This window comes from Bombus flavifrons, chromosome 2 (assembly GCF_040668555.2).
Source record: "Bombus flavifrons isolate JBK064 chromosome 2, iyBomFlav1_principal, whole genome shotgun sequence".
In the NCBI taxonomy this organism is placed as follows: Eukaryota; Metazoa; Arthropoda; class Insecta; order Hymenoptera; family Apidae; genus Bombus; species Bombus flavifrons.
The window spans coordinates 11,830,765-11,852,094 of NC_138443.1; the positions used below are offsets into that span (position 1 = coordinate 11,830,765).

General features: G+C 38.7%; 1 protein-coding gene across 10 annotated transcripts in view; it reads right to left on the reverse strand.

The window, feature by feature from the left end:
- Positions 1–21,330, reverse strand: part of Sox102F (transcription factor Sox102F) — a 236,849-nt gene that overhangs the window by 44,034 nt on the left and 171,485 nt on the right. For 9 of the 10 annotated variants that reach the window (XM_069131588.1, XM_069131592.1, XM_069131582.1 and 6 more), the window contains one exon: positions 6,097–6,822. In XM_069131588.1, coding sequence (XP_068987689.1) covers positions 6,097–6,815 — 719 coding nt within the window. In that variant the 5' untranslated portion in view covers positions 6,816–6,822. Of the gene's footprint in view, positions 1–6,096; positions 6,823–7,234; positions 7,273–21,330 lie in introns of those variants that run through there. The other variant, XM_069131585.1, reaches the window with a different exon arrangement.

Here is a 21,330-nt window from a genome sequence, read left to right on the forward strand (position 1 = left end):
CATTCTGTCGCTATTATCATCCCCGCTGGCGACGCCGTACGTTCGTAGGATTTAGCCTTTCCGGCTGACCAAAAATAGGCCATGTCACGCGTGTTGCTTCTTTTGTCACGCCAATTTTGCGACATACCGTTATTTTCGGCGGTCACGCGGTTAAAAATAAGGTCACCTACGGAGCTGAATGAACGATAAGAAGCGTACGAGTTTAATTTCGTTGATGGGGTACTCCATCGTCGATCATCGAACATCCAATAAAACGATTCGCGACACAAACGTTTCATCAAATGTTTGTGTATCGATCGTACGATAAGTTTGCAAATAAAACTGGATTACGCGTAAATAACGACTGCTTTCGATTATCTTTTTTCCTTTTCCCCTTGTTTTTACTTTTCGCCTCTGTTGGTTATGTGTTTTATCGCACGACATGCTATAACGTAATTTTGGTCGAAGCTTACATTCATTATGAAATTGATGATACTTTTATCTGCAGCGTGTACTCGACGGTTTATATCATTAAACGCTTGCACACGCGTGACACGCATGGTGGAAGTTGGCAAGCAGATATTAGTATCAAAAGTGGAGCGTGTAATAATAATATACGGATTTTTAAATGCGACGCGCCCATTTTAATTCCACGCGCGTCTCCGTTTACAGACATTACATACGGATTAATATACTTTCGATTAACAAGTTTTATTCCATTTGAATCTCTGTCGTTCTCCATTGAACGTAGAATCCCTTCTTGATGTATGGTTTTTAAAGACTATGTATTGAAGCTTTGTATATGGTAATACTTTTCCTTTCTGTCTTTCTTCTACCATTTACTTTGATATCAAACGTAAGAGAAGTTAAATTGTAAAGGAAATAAGGCAAATTTATTGCCTATTGGCGATCCACTTCTTTCCACGGTTTAATGATTCACGGTATAGCAGCTGCAATCTGCTTCGAGCAGTGAATAATGCTGGTGTTGTTTGATTTAGTTTGAAAAGCCATCGCGGAATATCTAAGCAGAGTATGATTACAAAATAGCAACGCTCTTGTTGCAGAACAAACGAACATTGACGATCCACGTTTTTCTTTCAGAACCTTCGATTTAATTGATCGAAAATTTCCTGTATCGTAACTGCTGTTTATCAAGTCAGAATTTTATTCGATACTTCCACCGGGGTAAAACCACTTTTCGATATAAACTGCTTGACAAATCTTTTTGATTTTATTAAGTTTTTGGCTCAACACGTCATTGAGCTTCAAATAAGATGGTTTTATTGAATCAGCCTGAAAAGTAAAACTACTTTATCAAGCTTGAAATCTAAACATCCGAGCTTTAATAAATATTGCTAGTGATATATTTCTTACAACGAAGTGTACAGTAGCTAGCTTGCTAAATTATAAATTATGGCATCTGCGAAAATAAGTGACATACGTGTTCGATCACACGGAATAAAATTTACCAAAATCCCTATGGAAAATTTTTCGAAATTGAGTCGAATCTACGTACAAAATTTCTCAAATTACGTCGCTAGTTAAAAATTGTAAAATCTCCACGATAACAAATAATAAATCAAAATATCAACAATTTGCCAGCGTTAGTAACATATGTGTGTAAAAATCTGCCTACGCCGATCGATCAGAAGTAAACGCAATTTGCTCGAGTTCGCGATCGGTCGTTAAAACAAGTATTTCTATCGGAGCGGGGTCCAGAATTGAATGTAATCCAAAAAGCGGGTGAACGTCACGTAAGTGCGAGTTGTCGTACAGTTGGCTGAATTTTGGAAGAATTTTGGCCCCGATACCCACGCGGAGTGTGGGCAGCGGGCTGGCACGATTCTGTCTGCTCGTTCGTGCTTGCCAAGTTCACCGGTTTGCTTTCAATGGTTACACGCTGCCTCGGGGATTGCATTCTGCCACGTTCCGTCTGCTTTTCGAACAGGCTCGATGTTACCAGTCAGAGAAGATTCCGCGCGACAGTTTTGTTTCAATCATCGGTAGGAATGTTTGGTAGATTTCTCGTGGCTGATGATTCGGAGAGGAAAACGAGGGAATTATAGAACGAAAGATACGCGTGGACGAATCACTGTGGCATATTTGGCAGATGATTCCGATTCTCAGTTGGAAAGGTCATGCACATCCCGTTGAAATTTTTTCATGACTTTCTTAGTAATTTCTGTGCTTTTCGCTTTCTTTCTATTTAATATTTAGAAACGTCGTTGAACTTCAAACCTTCTTTAAATTTATTATAAAACTTGAAATCTTCTTGTTTTAATTGTTTTCCAACAATTTTATGATTACCATACCATAACAAGTTTCTCGTGTTCCTTACGTCAGAATTAGGTAACTTCTTTACCAAAATAACGAGACAATTGGATCGCAAAATGCTCGAGATCCACGGCGCAGCTAAAATTCTAATTGTAGGCAAAGTATTCTATAACACGACGATAAAATTACTCAATGGCAATTTTTACTACCAAAGGTTCCACCTTCGTGTTTCTAATAATATGCACAGTTTTCTAAAGATATATATACATATACATGGTTCTAAATTAAGGCATATTGTAGTTTGTCAACACAGCCAAAATAACATGTTCCAAACCGAGATACTCCAATAAATATAAAAGAAAATTATCTTCACATGTGAATGTATGTATGGTTCCTGGACATTAGTCGATTTCTTTCATCACCCTGTACAAAAGAAGTTCGCAACGAGACGGTGATCCATAATTAGCCACGTGCGGATAATCTTTACTCTGTATCCTCGACGTTGTACATTGTGCGAGAGATGTTCAGAGAGAACGGAAAAACTTCCAAGCGTCCCCATCGCGCCAATACAAAGAATCAATTCATTCACGAGCCTGATTACATGGAGCAATTATTATTACGTGACCGTGCGATATCGACTTTGAATATAGTCTAATCGTACTTCGCGATAACGTACACACGCGCCTCTATCGTATCCACGATAAATCCCGCTCGTTTTACTTTTTTTTCGTCTTTCCACACTAGGCTTTTTTATAATAAGGTAAATTTCTCTTCGTGTGTGTTACTTTTTTAATTCGTCACTAACGAGAGTTTGTCGGAATTTATTATGATTTTATCATGATTACGGAAAGAGAAAGCTAATAGATAGACAGAATTCGTTACTGTTCGCGAGATAAACACGGTACTTTCTGAAATATAATATTAAAAATGAAAATTCGGATTTTGAAAATACCTCTGACTTTAGTTTATTCTACATCAATCAGGACTCGATGAAATGTTTGCAACATTTGTAAAGTGGCATGTGTCAATGTCGAGTGAAACTTGTTAACACGAGAATAACTACTAGAACCACTTTTTTTTTTATAAGTTTATCCTGCAACTCGTTTTCAATTTGAAATTGCAAATTTTAATGTTCGTCGATTGCATACTTTTTATCTTAATAGATCACGATTGGTGTTACCTTTACTTTTTAATAAAACTTCGATCGAATCAACATTATAAAAGTCATATCTAAACGCACATAAAAAAAAACATTACTTTTTATCTGGAATATTGCAATATGCTACTAGTTTCTGTTGTGAAACCCTGTTTACTGTAAGCTAATGTAAATTAACCAGTGTCATAAAACTAGAATTAAGAATGTAAATACATTAACAATCTCGAAATACAATATTGCCTATAAGTATATTCTCATAATTTTTCAAGTAATTAGTATGAATGCCATTGATAATAGCATAATCACTTTCCAACTTTCAGTCCATTCATGGAGTTTCATCAAAATCCGCGAGTATCTAACACTTCGCGGATCTTCCTGCACGTTTTTAACGTTCGCGCGAAATGGAAACGAAGGAAGGCATAGTCCAGGATAAAATGTCGACTCGTCCGATTTCTTATCGTCCTCTCTTCGGACGCGTTTCTTTGTCCGTGAGCCGAGAAGTTGGATATTTTCAGGCTCTCTCTCTGTGGACCCTTTGTTTTTTTGCCCTCGGCCCTCGCTCCCGTCTTCCGACGACTTCCTTTACGCTCGCTCCTCTTTGTATTTCACGGATGGATCTCCGTTCGGTAACGAAGAGTCAGTTTACGACTGGAATCTGTGGATCTTGTCGTTCCCCGAACAATGGACGCTTTTGTGGGCCACTTGCGGGGCCAAATTTAAGCAGTTCGCGTTGTTATTCTCCGCGGCCGATACAGAGGAGAGGACAGAATAGAAGCCCGATACTTCTGCTGTAACTCTTGACGTTGCTATCGGAGATGTTAGGGTTTTTCTCGCCTACGTTGAATCTCGAAAGAGAATCTTGAGAAGAACGCGAATTACGACTCGAGAAATATTCTAATTCACATCGAACAAACATTCGCAAGGATATTTCTGTTAGCGTTAAATATTCTGGCGAGAAAGTTATAACTTGAGATTTAGATCGATTTTAAGATCGTGTGGTTAATATAGAACCTAGAACATTGAAGTACACATTCAGATTTTTTAAAATTACCCTTATTCAACTTCTTGAAATGAAGTTTCAAGCTGTATAGAGATCTAGCGTAGTATGCAGGCTTGAAAAGTAAAAATCAATGATGAACGTTTCCAATGACAGTTTTTATATTTGAACAGCGATAGTTCTACGCTCGTCGTTACAAAACGGAAAGTTTATATATTGGACGATCTATTCGAAGAGTCGTGTTTGAAAAAAGCAGCTAAAAAAATACTTGTAATATTTGTACATTGGACGACCTATTCGAAAAATAATGTTTGAACGTTTGAAATTCTACCACTACTATGGATGTAAAAAATAATTTGTCTCACGACGATTTTCTTTTAAAAATTCTGCCTTAATTTTGTACAATTTTAAGGACAAACTTGTCGGGAAAAGAGTAGCTTGTATAATTGGAGTTCGTTTAATCATTCCTATATAATCTCTTTTAAATCGTAGACACATTAATTTTTTCCATTCAAATAAACGAAGTTGTGCTATATGTGCAAATATACTTCTTATAACCGCTGTATTTATGGATTATGTAAAGTGTATAAAAGTGGCAGATAGCTGGTCGGAAGACAACAGCAGATTAAAAGCGTGACGATTGCAACATCGTGACGAATCCACCAGCCACGAGCGGCAGTTAGAACAGAAACAATATCTGCTAATTAAAAGGAGATACAGATTGCGTAATATGGACGACAACGTACATGAAACCGTGGCGGATCTCGTCAGAACTCGCGCGGTGAATCTGGGAAACAGGAAGGAACGCTCGCCAATGGAGTCGGCCTCATTTCCCTCGGCTGACTGGCCACTTCCTGGCGCCGTTTAATTAATGTCGTCCACTATCGTGGTAGAAACACAGAAAGGAAAACTGTAAATAGCCGATACGCGACAGCTGGAGCTACTCCATTTTCTAACGATGGACACTCCGATGTTTGTAAAGTTACTCGAGATACCTTGGGTTCCATATTACAAAATAGTGAACTTTAAATGATGTTTTCTTTTTTCGGAAGATAATTCACGAGGGGATATCAAGGAAAATTCTCTCTTCGGAGATTTGAGAAATATTGTGCGGTTATCGCGAATAACGAAGATAGTCAAAGAAGAGTTATTTCAGGTTTTATATCTGAAATGCCGAATGATTACAAAAAGTAGCTGCGCGATAACAGATCCATTTTAACGAAAATTGTTCGCTGTCATTTAGTTTTTAGATCGAGAGAGCGTAAAGAAAAATATGATTTTTCGCTTAAATTTTCATCGAAGTTTGTTTCCTCGACAATTTCGATTATTGTCGCCAACTTTGAATCCTATTTATATAGATTCCTTTAGATCGCGTAAGAAAGTTTACGATATTATATCTGATGGAAAGAAATTTCTTTGATAAGAAATTAGAAGCAAGTAAGAAGAATTAAATGTTCTTTGTATGAGATGTTCACAAATTTATGGTACGAATGGTAATTATTATTTTCGATATTAACTATTATTTCTATTTCTTTCATAAACACGTTAAAAATATTATAAAACAAGAGCAATTCTTTCATATTCACAAAGTTCGTACCATTTCATTTCCAAGTATCTCACACACACCCCGATTCATCCCCCTGAAATCCCCAAGAACTCGTTCATAATAGAACATGAACAAAACACTAACCAGTGCGCGTTGTGTCCGGTCGGCGTAGAGGAGGGTGGCGGACTGTTCCGCCTGTTATTACTGGTATCGTCCTGCAACGACAGCGACTCGCTGTTCATTTTACAGGTTAACCTCTTCAGAACGTCGTCCATGGATCTCTTACTCGTAACAGTTGTTGCGTTACCGCCGTTGTTATTGTTATTATTCTGCGTGACGGTATTGTTGTTGTTGTTGTGGTGAGGATGGCTCGGGTAATAGGGGTCGACGGTTAAGGGGGTTGGCGGCGAGCCACACTCCGAAGAGCTGGCCGGTTCCACGACACCACCCGACGACGATGATGTGTTCGTGTGGTGATGGTGATGATGATGATGGTGATGGTGATGGTGGTGAGGATAATGGTAGGAGGCTAGAGTCTCCTGACTGGATAAAACGATCCTTTGTCGTTTGCTTTGCAGGGAATTCGACGACGGCGAGGGCGAATCTCGGAGATCCGGCTCGCTGGTAGTCGCCGGCGACGAACAGCCGGACGACTCGCAGTCACCTCCCCTCTGATGAGGGTAACACTCCTCGATATCGACGGGGGTGGTAGGACCTTCTTCACCGACGGCTACCTCGCCACCGGGACCACCGGTCACCGACGAGGTCGTATCCTCTTCCTCCTCGTTGGCGCCTGCCACTGTACCCGTACCGCCCCCGCCCTCCGATAGCTTCGTTGGTGGTGACTTCCTCTTTGAGGACATCCTCAGTCTGCAACGAAAAACGAAAACACAAATGGTTAGCTCTTTGATCCTTCGTATCGATGTAATTTTGTAAAGAAGCCCTCCAAAGAAACGATCGAATCTAATTATCTGAATGTAAACTCCTACTGTGTGGAAAATCATAGCGAGAAGAATCAGTGAACTTCTGCTATATATAAACTCCAGTTACGTATAAATCGTTTATCTTCTAATAAATTTAGATAAATGGAATTCTATCGCAGTCATGTGATCAATGCGCTTGTACGGCGATGTTCTCCGATGATAGGAATTCTGTGTCGGATTTAACTCTGTGACACGATATAATAACAAGTTAATTGCTATATACATATATTATAACATATCGATATTCAATAACTCGAACAATCCAGCATCATAATTAAGAAAGTGATATATTTTTTAACCTAATCCGATGACGAGGAATTGTATATTTCTTGCTCATTATTCGAGATGCTTCTGTGTTGCATAAATTGCCACGTGTTATATATACGGAAAGGTATGAACGATATCGATACTTCATTTTTTGTCTCTTCTTCTATCACGTGGCACGATTAGTACTTTGTTTCCTCGTGTCACATATGATGTTGCATAACGTCTACAAAGTAGCAACTGTGTCGCGCAATGATCGGAATTATCTCCGTCGGCGTTAAATGAGTACTCATGAATCTAATTATAATTCATAATGTAACGCGTTGACACGTGTCACGGTTAATGCTACTATGCCGCCGATAGATGATCGCGAGCCTATTCTTCATTGGTGATTCAATAGGAGAGGAGAAGAACACTGCCTTTGCGACTAAATTGCAAATCAATTGATCTTTGTCTTCACGCTTATAGCAACAATGTTGAAACTAGTAACAAAAAAATTACTCTGACGTCTTTCACATTACCAGTCACTGTTTCATATCCCTTAAAATAGCTAGTAAAACTGTCAACAAGTAATTTTCATAGTCATCAGAATATTACGCGGCATAAGAGGTTTTACTCAAAATTCTTTCTCTTCTTTTTAAATATTAATAAGAAACTTTGATCGTCGTAAGTCATTTAAGGAATATTAACTTAAACCTCCCTAACATTCCATCTGCAATTATCTATGCATCTTCCTCTGTCATTTCTCAAACCTAATTTAAAGATACGTGGTTACAATATTTATTTTTCATATAAAAAAATTAGTCAAAAAATGTACAATTAATTCCATGAACGGAAGACACAAGATACCATTTTAAAAATAATTCTACAGAATCTCAAATTCTCATCCATTATTGCAAACTTTCGTTTCTTAGTCTCAACCACAATTTTAGGATCAATAATCCTTTCGTGTATTAATGAATAAATAATAAATAATAATAAAATATTAACGAATAAACCAAGAAATATATACCATCGTTCCAAAAACAATTATACCAACATCTCGCACCCTATTACCAATCCATCCTTCTAACCCATCCTCTGAACTCAATTCAAGGACAGACAGATATACACCAACTTCAGGCAAGCAGTAGAAATCTCGAGATCGTCTCCTTACTCCTATTCACCGAATACATCGTCTAAACTCCATCTGTCACTAATTTAGCAACGGACTCTAGTCCAGACTAGTCCACCAATTTCCGTCTCCAAATTACCAAATCTAAATCTAAATCTCGCGATCGATCGGACCCGGCCGAGAGTTCGTGATGCTCCGTAGAGAATTACATAATCGAACATAAGGCGCAATAATCGAGCGTGATTATTAAGCGTGGATTATTGTTGTGTACGCGTGTTGTAACACGGTCTATCCATCAATCGGCGCTACTGCCGGGCGGGGGAAATGGTCGGCAGATTATCTTCGGCTTCTGGTGAAGACGAGCGAAGGTTGCGAGGTCAACTCAACGATCCGGCACTTCTTTTAGCTCCAAAATCATCCGACGAACCGATATTCCGAAATCGTGTTCTTCTATTGAAATCGATCATTCTTTTCGAAAAATTTGATCGGATCGACTGTTGCGTGATTTTTATTTCAGAACACGATACATATTTTTAATATTTACCGTCGATTATTCTTACTGTCACTCTTGATGTTTATATTTGACCGAATCGCGTTGTTTTCTTGACAAAACTATCTGTTTCCTTAGAAAAATGAGTCATTAGTATAAAGTTCAGGTTTTACGCCAATTAATCTTTAGTCTAAGGATAACAACTTTTATTTTTTCCATAATTAGAAAATTGTTCTTTTTTATCTTCAAATCAGGCCTCATTTGACAGTAAAATTAGTTCTCCTCACTCTTATACTTAATTAGAAATAGGAAAATTGTTCTATTAGATTCTATTAGATTTAATTTCTTTCGGAATCTTTCTTTTTTTCCTGTAGTTGAAGAAACGATATTCAATAAATACCGTGCTCAATTAAATTAGAGGAGGAATTGAATCATTCACGGCAATCACCAGAAAGAGATTTTTTCGGTTCCCATTGTTTTCCTGGCTATTATTCCTGGTAAACTAGAATGTTTGTGTTTCATAATATGAAGGAATAATGACGTACATTATATACGTTAGTTCCAGAAGGAATATTTCGTAGAACTATTTCTGTTAACGTCAGAATTTTTAGTGCGTATTACTTTAATCTAAAGATGAATCGAATTAAAATCAGATTCCATCGAAATACAATGATCGTGAGGTAATATACGTAACGTATATTTATTCTCTTCTTAGAAGGAAAATATTACACTTTAGTTCTAGGGTAATTAACAACTAGAATAGTTTCTGAGAGCAGAATTAATTTCACTTATGAAATAGACAAACCGATATCTATCGACTTATGAATCACATCGCTGTTTCTATCTTTCGTCCAGGGAAATAATATACAATTATCTGATTCTGAGAAGCAGTCACGGTTTAAATGTTACGAGCTTATTCAATCCGGAAATGGGATGATACTTCAGATCGGATCAGTTTCTTAAGCTAAAAAAAAACTACAAATTAGATAATTATACAATTAATTGTGCTCCATCATTGTTTTTTACGAGGAAACAAAGTAGTTTTCCTGTTTTACAAACAGAAATATGTACCCACCTCGTGCAGACGAACAAAGCGTAAACGTTTATTAATTGAACGTTGTGGGTATCTCATGTTAGACCGATCTTCTAATTAAAAATCATCAAATTGTCAAGTTTTGTCAATTATTGATAAATCCTCAAGTCGATAATTACCGACAGAACGATGTTTATAGAAGAAATCTTATTTTTCCAATTTCGGACAACCCCTGTACGATTCTAATTCCCTAGCGTTCTCCAATTTCTTCAACACGACGATAACGTTCTATCCATCGACATCTGGACGCGTCGATGAATTTCACATAACTTTCTGCCTCGTCATACGTGAGTAAGAGACTACTTTTTTCGTGTGGTCGCGAGAAACGCGTAAGCTACACGTGCACGAATGCACGCGCGCGTCTCTTCGATGATTGGGTGCGGTGAACACGTGCTTCTTCGCGAGAAGCAGCATGTGGTACGCTCGTAGCTCGGCCGAAAAATCTGGATTTCAATAAAGCAGTATAGTTCTTCACCGATGAATCGACCATGCGTGAAAGAATTGTGGCTGGAGTAGCATGTTGTTAAAATAGAGGAATTTTACGAAAAAGTATCTTTCATATAAAACATCAATAAATATCGACAATACGCACAGCAGGATAATATAAACGTATAAAATACAGATAATTATTTATGCTCTGAATTTTCACTTCAATTGCTTGATCCAAACGTTAATAGTCTTGCGTGATGAATTTAGGATGAGCAGACTATGGTCAAAAGTCCATAGGGTGTCCTCGTTGATCCCGGACTCGAGATAATCGCGGTACAGATGCCGAATTTCTTCTCCGTTTGTATTCGTATACTTTTACGGCGTTTGACATAAGAGAGGAGCTATTTTCACGCAGATTATACGTTTTTAGTGTTTAACATCTAAATATTCTCGGTACGAACCGAACGGCCATTCTTATTCGTCAGCGTGTACTGTCAAGAGCCAGACTTTTTAAAGTGAAGAATCGATTGCGTAAGCCGTAAGCAACCATATTCGTAGCTCGAGTGTCCTTCGTCTTAGCCTTTGCCTCTTCAGATAAGATACGTAGCAAAAGACGTAGTACTACGTCAGAGACATTGGCCGAAATTTAAAGACGCGTTATTACGTCCGGGACTTTCAACTTTTACGGAAGGAATGGTTGATCGACGTCATCTATTCCTGGGAAAGCTTCGTCAATTAGCAAAAGTTCATTCATGGGTAAGTGTTAGAGTTCAATTTAATTGATCGTAACCGTAAAATATAACTGTATAAAAAAATCTAACAATTTTATTTGATGGCGAACGAAAAGTTATTAATCATAGAATAGGAAATTACTTATCGAGTCGAGTAATTACTTATGCTTAACAGCTTACGTACAAATTTTGTTCGCTTGAAACTAAAATTTCCAGAGAATAGGATCCGTATCTTTGAAGAAGAATAAAATGGAAAAAGAAAAAAGGCATAGAGTTTTGACACAGAAACTTTGCGTCTTTTGGTTAAAAGAGGCAACCAAGTTTTAGTCGGTTAATTAAAAGGAGAAACCGAGTAATTTGAACAGGCTTGTGTAAAGCTAAACTCTTTAACCCGCGGAACAGCTCAAAGTCCAGCAACGACGCTTTGAAAAAAGAAAAAAATTTCATTGCACTAAAAAGTGCGAGTAGGCTGTTCAATGTTTTAAATTGGATGCAGCGTAAGATAGAAAGCGTAGCAAAATCAATGCTTCTATTTATATCGAGTCGGTCTTTGCCTGCACCAAAACTCTTTCAGCCGGAAGAGGATCTTATCGTCAATAAATTATCACTTTCATTAACTATCTAAACAATTTTATAAAACAAGATACACAGAAAATGTCTATTACAAATTTATAGAAGTCAAGGCGTATGAACTCGTTAGTAAGAATGCTTCGATTCAACGGCAAATACTTTAATCGCGTAGGTTATCTCGTTAAGAACAGGAAATGCTTTTATTTCGGACGTTTTGAAAGAAGGAAAATAGATACTTTACATGTTATAACGCAATTTCATCATCCACATGATAGAATTTCTATTATTCCAACCAACAGATGTGACTGTTTGGATAAGGGGAATATTTCTGACGTTCATTATATTTTTAGAAAAAATAACATAATTAAGAATTTGCGGGCCTCAAAGCATTTTGAATTCGAAACAATTTTTCTATTCAGCTTTTTATCGAATTTTAAATTTCGGTAAAGAGATTCTTTCAGACAAATATTTTTCGCCATAAGTGTTCAATAGTGGTCCTTGCTTCAAACGTCCTATCTAAAATTTCGAAACGTTGTTTCGTCGTTATTACCTTTTCCTCCCGTCTTTGTCTCTTCACATTCAATTTAAGCTATTTAGTCATTATTTCATAACAATTTTTGTAATATTACTGAAACGGCAAAAAACAAAGAAGATTTTTAATATTTTAACATGCCTTGGGGAATAAAAACATGCTAGACACGACATACTAATTAACAACGACAGCATTTCAAACCAAAAACTCGTCTAATTCAACATCGTTCCCTAAAGTCTAATAATTCTATAAAATCAAAACATCTTCAAATTTTTCTATTATAACAATAAAACATACAACGTATGTAGTTCTTTGTAATAAAAATTTCGTCGTATGAAATATCAGCGTCTGTCGCGAGTCGACGCGGCAGGAAACCGGCTCGGTGGTGCGCGCTCGTGCAGACCGCGTGAAATCGCGAGATAAATTTCACGCGGAGACCGTACTTCTATCATTGTCACGTTGCCGCGGCTCGTTTCTGCATTTCCATTGTCTAAACGTGACGGAGGGCGCGTTCTAGATTTCTCGCGGCACGTTTTCGTCGTATTACGCGCTCTTGCTCGTTCGCTTGTTCGCTCGCACGCCCGCCTAGCGTCCTTATAGAAGAGAAGTGTATTTCTGTCGCGGGGGACGGACAGAGCGAGAGGAGGAAGAGGTCTCGCGCGCCGCGTAATTACTCCGCGAAACGCAGATCTAAGCCTAGGCCGTCTAGGAGGCGGAACGAAAACACGAGGAAAAAATATTTTTAACCGCCAGATGCTGTCAAGGACCAAAATCGTGCGAGAAAATCGCGAAAAAGAGGAGGGCGTCCCGTCGCCAATGTATAATACATACGAATTTGTTCTTCTCGAAGAATCCCATTGTGTACGTTTGTATTTTCGCAAATGGTACACGCAAAGAGTTTTTCTAGTGAAATTCGAGGAGCAAGGAAATGGAAAATATTTTATGGAAACGACTGAACAATCGCAATCTGCAAGAATAATCGTAATATATCATTTGATTATCGAATGGACAAAATTGCGTTACGAAAGCGAATAAACTTCACTGCTTGTTTGCTCGATCGGCACGAAGAAATTAGTGAAACACAATTTGAAGATCAGAGTTCGGGCTTTCGAACGTGCATAGCTCTTCCATAGAGCAAAGAGTTTGATAGTGGGCCGACATCGATAAACCGTGGACTCATCTGTTGCGAACGCGAGATAAATCAGCGGATCTCCCCTTTTCTGCTCGACAAGTGCCCTCTCCTCTCTCTCTCTCTCTCTCTCTCTTTTGCTCGCCGCCATGCAATCCTCATTCATTCAGATACCGATTCATTAACTTGCTGAAATGAGCAATTACACAAGTAATTTTTTTTTCTGCTCCTTCTTCCACGCGTGGAGGTCGCTTCTCCCTTCCAGCGTGTCTCTCTGTAATTTTTTCCCTGTCAAACAGCTATCTCTCGATTCGCGATATTCCACCGATGGAAATGTCAGTCGCGTTCTATTTCGTTCCGGTCGTTCCAATGAAAGAGAAACTTGCACAAAAGCTGATAATAAACCTTCTTCTTCTTTCCTTTTCCTCGTCTTTTTCGTCTCTTTTTTTCCTTCTCGAAATCGGTTTCTTAGAACGATTCTACTCCCTCGAGTTATTTCTTCCTTTTTTGTCGTTCCCTTTTTCGAACACCGCAATATATAAAATTCTTGGAAGTTCAGCAGTTATCTATGTAATCGACGGAACAACGAGCCCAGTTTCTCAATAGTCGAGTAGAAAAAAAGTAAAAAAAGGAAAAAAGATAGCAGAGGGAAGTGAAGTAATTAATAGGAAAGAATTGGTTGCACGCGCGTTGTGTCGGAGAAATAACAGGGAGAAAAAGGAACGAGACGAAGATACAGTTGGAAATGAGACTGATCGCGTTATGGTTTAATCGCGTTATTACGACTATCGTGGCGAGTCATTATGAAATTGCTCTCGGTTCTAGATCGTATAGTAAATCGAGAATCGAGACGCAATTATCTTACGTTCTCGACGTACGAGCGAATACAATGCTCCTCGACTTATCGGGAAAGGTCGAACATCCCAGTTACATTTATTACATAGATAAATTATCATCGGAACCAATGTTATGGCTGCATTTAAAATTGTGCTTGCATATCATCGGCAGATGCGACCGTAATGCCTCATTATCGTTCGCTCTGGATCGAACATTGCTTCCTGTATTGGTCGAAATGGAACGAGGAAATGGTACGATTCGATCAGAGTGTTACTCTGATATTGTGCTAACGTTTTTCGAGATGAAAAACATCAGAGAGGAAGAGGGAAAGGGAGAGAGAAAAAAAAGGAAGGAGAGAGAGGAAAGAGAGGAAGAGAGAGAGAGAGAGAGAGAGAGAGAGCTTGGTTTCTGTCTTTAACTATTTCCACTCCGAGTGCGACGACACGTGATTGTTATCGCCTCCCTCGTGATCCCTGCATTGTAGTTTCTATGTATTCAAAGATCGATGATGAAACGAGACGAAGAGTGGGAAAATATGTTTTTTTCCAGAGATGGAAGTTGCAAAGTTACTCGCGAATCGCGGATACATGGAATATTATATTTCGAGACGATGTTGTTTAATCGCAATTTAACGGTCGACGTAGTTGGATCGAAGCAGGGATGAAAATAAAAAAATTAAAAATTAACGATTTGATGAATTATTTTAGTTATTTCCATAATGGAAGCACGGTTGAGATTAGATTCTAATTTTGAATTTTGCGGTTTAATATTGTACGAAAAAAAAAAAAAAAACAGAATTAGTCTGCTTTGTCTAGTATTTGGAGCGTAGTTGAAAAAAATTGAGTCGTCATAGTGAAGAAATTAATTACAAACGAATCGTTAAAATAAAAATTGAAATAGAATTTTAAGAAGTGCAATTAAGAGTTCGATTTTATGTAAAAGGAGAATAAAGTCATCGATTCGTTAATGTATCGACCATCTCAGTTTCCGCCGTTTCAACGATTTTCCGAAAGACTACTTTCTACGATCAAAAGCTTTCCAAGTCGCTAGACATCTGTACAAGCGAAACTCAAAGCCTCGTAAACTCTGCTGAAGTGTCTTATTCCGAACAGCGAAGACTGTAATTAATAAAGTTGTTTCATCGATAAGTCAAACTCATTTCAGCCTAAGAAAACCACTTCGTACGCACGTATTTACGATTCAATCAAACATTTACAAACTAACTAATACCTCGATTACTACTCGACAGCCTCGATCCCAACGACATTTGTCACAAACTCGTGACTACCGCGAATGAAATACCAATTCAGAAATTTAAAATTCACCTCTGAATTTATTAAATTACTTTGCGGCCACACCTATCAGAAGTCGTGTGTTCTCACCGTCATAGGCCATCAAAACGCGTTTCTGTTCTGGGAAGATTAATATTCACATACAACTTGAAATACTTTGTTTATTCGACGATCTCAACTTCGATGACACTTCACAAACTCCAAACACCATCGAATATCAATTGAAATTCACCATGTAAGAGCTTCTTCGAAGAACCGATTATTATAAAACAAAACGATTCACTAAATTTTCTACGAGGACGTGCCATTCTTTCGATGACAAAAACGAATCGGAAACAATCGACGCGAAAATCGCGTTACACGATCGGTGATTCTCGATCCCCTCGGTCGTGTCGAGACCAATTAAAGGGCCTGCATAACCGGCAGTGAAATTTTTCGAACGCGCGTACCGCCAGCCAGAGCCGTAAGCCGACGCTTGACTTTCTATTAGTGGCACAATGGGAGCGTGGTTTTTTGGGGATGCAGCATCTGTTCGGGCTCAAGTAGCAGCGCAGGGGTGGCGATGGTGTATTCCAGTTGGTGCAGAGGGGGCAGCGAGAAGAAAGGTTCGAGCGTGGCTGCGTGACTGGAGTCGACTTCCGTCACTGTTCTTGCGATGCACACGAGACGTCCTCGGGGACACGGACGTCTAATAAGGGGCGCGGTCACTGACGTTTTCTTGAAAAGTGGACCTTCGGGGAACGGAAGTTCCCAAGCTGCTTCAGAGAAAATTGAGCGACACGGGAAAAAATTAAGGGATCGTACGAAATGAAATCGATACTTTACGTGTGATTTACGATGTGCATGGATATACACATGATCAACAGATTATATTTCTTTATATTTCAGAAAACAACGTGTAATGTGATTACTTCAGACAAGACACCAATTGCTATCGTCTATAGGTAATTTAAATGTTAATTAAAAAGTCAAATCTTGCAGAATGAAGCGTTCAATGAACATTGTTAATTACCGTACGTACCGAAAGCAGAACAAAAGTGTGACGGTTTGATGATTCATTCATTATACTAAATCGTATTGCAAATTTTGCTATAGAAAATTAGCGATCATGAAATGATGTTGCTAGCGAATTAGTAAAGAAAAAGAGAACGGATCCTGTACACAATAGAATGTAACAAAGAATATATAAATGCGCGATTGTTCGACACGCCAAACTAATTTCCAGAATGGAAGCGGAGGTGCGCGATCGCGGTTTAAATTTTAAATTCATTATATTCCGGGGACCGATGGGAGCGGCTCTGGTACCCCGAGTGCTTTATAATTAAGTCAAGCAAGCACTGATTACGCGATATACGAGGAACGAAGGTATGCGCTATTGACTAATTTCGCGGTGTCGGAGTCCAAGGGCCTTCGAGGCGCGCGTACAATACCGATAAGAGATCATTAATTTACTTTCTCGTATTTCTCGTATTCTCTGTTCTCGTTATCTCAATTACTTCTTTTGCTTCCACGATGATTCGCGGGAAAGGCAGCAAAAGAAGCGGTAGAGAAATAATACGGACGAACACGACGTGAATCAACGTTTACACGTGCTTCGTTGAAAGAATGATGAATGATCAGGCGATGGAGAAATCTTCCGTCGTGAGAAAAGTTATTATTCATTGGGGGGAATTGCGGAAAAGTTGAGACAGCCTTGTATCGGTAGCTACTACAAGTTTCATTTTTCTCACTTTCGAATTTTGTCGCCTTATCTTTGGCTTGTAAAGAAGATCGTGTGAGTGAGCGATGAAAAGCTGTTTGTGAAATACGATAGAATGATCGAGTGTTCAGAAATTTTAAATATTGCGAATGATCAGAACTCTGGATAAATGCATCAAATTCAATAAAGGAGATTAACAATTAAAATAATAATCTACGAACTCTACGAAGAAACTACCAAAATATCGGAAATGTCTCGATTTGTCTGATACGTGTGACCATTTCCGATCCTCGAGAGTCAATTGATTCTCCCCTCGATCACCATTCCCCAATCGTTTCACCCATCTTAAACTATTCGATATGTATTTAATACGCGACATTATACGCCACGACTACGCAAGGAATAAGGCGAAACACCCCTTAAATAAAACTCAACTAAAGGAAAATCAACCACAAAGACCCGCGTAAAAAAGGAAAAGAAAAACAAGCATGTTTCCTAACGGAAGGGTAGTGTTTTCGAACAGAAGTCAGGGGTTCTCAAGCTCGCTCTCCGAAGTCGAAGGAGCGGGGAAACCTTGGCAAGGAGAGAAAGCCATATCGTTAGTATTCTTTATAGGACCGTCGTGGGATATGCTCTACATAATGGAGTCCCAGCTAACGTCTCTTCTTTTGAAGCCGCGTCGGCCGATCTCTTGTTTATGTATGAGCGGGCGCGGACCACACCCGCGCACACCGAACCACGAAATACGCACACAAACACGGACGCCGTGAACAGCGTCGTCAGGCACGTCGTAGCGTCGCGACGCTATCATCGTCAGAGAGAGGCTAGCCAAGCCAGGCAACCTCGAGAAGCTGTCCCGAGCCCGAGCCCGAATCCTCGTCGGTTTTCACGACGACACGACTCGACGACGGAGAAATGCAGAAGCGACGAGAGCAGCCACATTCACGAGAACCGACAACACGCCTGCTGTCGGCCACTGTAAAAGCAATCTTCCGTCAGTCTTTCTCCCTGTACCGAGAATACGTTATCAGCGGACCTCCGTCAGCCCTTTCCACGCGGTTTTCCACTCTTCGAGCAGTTATCTGCCGCGACTCCTTCGCAAAAGTTCTACGAATTAATGCGTGATGCTTTTCTAGGTTTGAAAATTTCTTATTTATATGTTTTGCTAGTTTTTTACATCCTTCACGTTGCTTTTTGAGCCACCCTTCGAGCGAACGAACCTTTACGTAATTCCTACTTAATTTCCGCTTATTCGTTTCCTATTTGTCTACTCTTCTCACTTTCCACTTTATTCCAGTATCTGACACGATTTTCTCTGGGAAAATTTCAGATATGTAAATACCACGAAGCTTCCCACGAACCGTTCTTAACTTGTAAAGTCGCTTATTTGTGTCTTTCGTCATCCCTTGCCATCCAATTTTCCACTAACTTTGTCTCCATCCGGATCCTTTGGCTAACTTCTGAAATTTCTTATTTATATCTTTTGTCATTCTTTCCTGTTTCGTCATGTAGATTGACTTTTTCGTCAAAATTCCGTGAATCGTCGCACGAACCCTTTCCCATTCTTCAGTTTCCTTTATTTGTATTTTTTGTAACACACAGATGGTATAATCGAAAGGAAGAAGAAAGAAGAATGCGTAGGTTGGTTGATTTTGAAAAATTGTCAGGTTTTGGAGGAGACGTTTAGATAGATTAGACGGGTTCTTTGTTTAGTTGATCTGTGAGACAGTTGATGTATTCCTTTGGACGTTTCGGACGGCAACTATTATTGTCGTGGTTCTTTGGACGCATGCCGCGCCTTTTGTGCCGCTGCCTCTCGATATTCGCGGCCAGCCGGTTTGCCTGCCTCGTTACGCTGATCAGCGAGCGAAACTTTTGTCATTGTAATAGGCAATTGGGTGCTTAGAAGCGTGCATTGTGTTACGATGTATGTACGGAATATACGAAATGAGGTTTGGTTCGTCGGTAATATAGTTAAAATAATTGTTAAAATAATAATACAATACAATAATGCAATATTAAACGGATAAAATGAGAATTGAGGAAAATAAGGTCAATAAGGATGTGAGGCAATTGTTTTAGGATTACAATTAAGAATTAACTAAATTGCCATTTGAAATTATAATCAAAAATTGTAATCGACTATGTGACTGGTTGATTAATTCCAATAAAAAAAGATCTTTTCTTATTTATTCACGATACACTTCAACTTCCGTGAACTCGATGCAGATCCTCAAATACGTCGATCAATCACGAATTTATATGTTTACACGCTAAATCACACGTACATACCTATATCTTTACGTCTGGATCGCATGAATGTTCTACATAAACGTCTACATGATATATTGCTTTTACCTGATTCCTACATTTTGCCGAAAATCCGAAATCTAGCACGGGATCAGGCTTACTGAAAAAACAAATACTCTCTGCCAAGAGGAGAATATATCACGTTGCTCAAGAATGCCCAATCCGACTGAGGAAGTTACGTTTACGACGAACTTTCTTTACATAGATTAATGTCAGTAGAATTATGACTAGTTTTATAAGAAACCAATACTAGAAGAAGACTTTCATTTAAATAATCGCATCTGTAAATTTTATTCGAAGCGATAAGTAAAGATTGATGTATGTATATTTCTTAATATTTCTACTACTAATTTTTATCTCTTTATTTACGAGAAAAGATTCGATTTTTGCAGATCTTAATAAGTTTTGGCTAACCCTGCCTCGTCTTAATACACGAAATTACCACACGAATAAAATTATAACAAAATATTATCGTCAAGCAAACGAGACTAAGAAAGACTTACAATTTACGGAATCTGTAGAAAACCGAACCTAAATCGAAGAAAACGCAACAAGTAAAATCGACGGCTCCTTTTCAAACGAAAGAAATTGTTTCTCGAACAATTGGAGCACCAGCAATGTACTCGTTCCCTGATTTGGTCGAGCAAACGCGAAAAATAATATGAAGGTAAACGCGTGGCCAAGAGATCTGTCAATTAAATGTACGGAGAAAGGTGGAAACAGAAGAAAGAACGCAGGCGTCTCGGTTTAGCATGTGCGGCCGACATTACGTAAAAATCATTTTTACGACGCGCGTTGCAACGCATGTACATACGAATACGTACGTCCTTATCTCGCAGTGATTCGGCGGGATATTCATAACCCAGTATACGATACGATTTGATTCGATTTTTTGTTTTCTCTTCGACGTTGAAAGCCCCACGATGGCGCCTCCCTTTCGATCGATTCATCGACACGAGATTATTCATTTAAGAAGTCGCACTGTGCGTCACTGTCGATCGGAGTTAACTCGATTCGACAAACAGAAAGGAGGATCGCGGGGATGAAAGGGAGTTTGAACGTTGATTCGAATGCAGGGTGATTTCGTGATTGATGGTCCAAGTTTCGAGCATTGTTTGTTCAGCGATTTCGTTGGACGATCGGTCTTTCGCGGTTCTAAATTATTGAAATGCAAATCGTTTTAAATTAATATAATTAGCCTGTAATTAAAGATGGATATTTTTACCAGATATAATTCATTTTGTCGAGTGTCTTAACGTTTTATCTGTGAATTATGAGTGAGTTACGAATGTACATAAGGATACATTTCTCTCTACATACGATGTTTAAGTATGCATAATCATTTGAAATTTACTCGTTTATTTCTCTGATAATCTTAAAGATTACTGGCATTGGCTTACAAAAGTATTCGAACCTACCGTGTGAACTTATCACAGAAAATTTGTATACCCATAGTTTACGTCCAAATGTCCATACATATTATAACTTTATCTCCATATGTGTTATAACCAACATAATCATGACGACCGTGTCTCATATAGTGTTAATGGAATTTCGAAGTGTTTGTAACACGCATAACGTATTCGTAAAAAATGTTTATAAGAGATCGAATACTTTCGTGAGCTTATGTATTCAAGATCATTCTGTATATCAACACAGTGACTTATATCATTCATATCGTTTCAAAAAAAAAAAAAAATGCGACGGACAGTTGCTAATCAGTTACCAATCAATAGTATGGATAGCAAGATGCCACACGTGATTCGACTTCTCGTAAAATTGTACTTTTCTGTAGCGACAGGCAACCGGATTTCGTCCGATGCAACCCGCGTTTCCGTTTTGGAAATGTTACAAAGACGAGTTCACCGACCCCTGTCTCAACGAAATGCAACTGTCTTCTGTTTT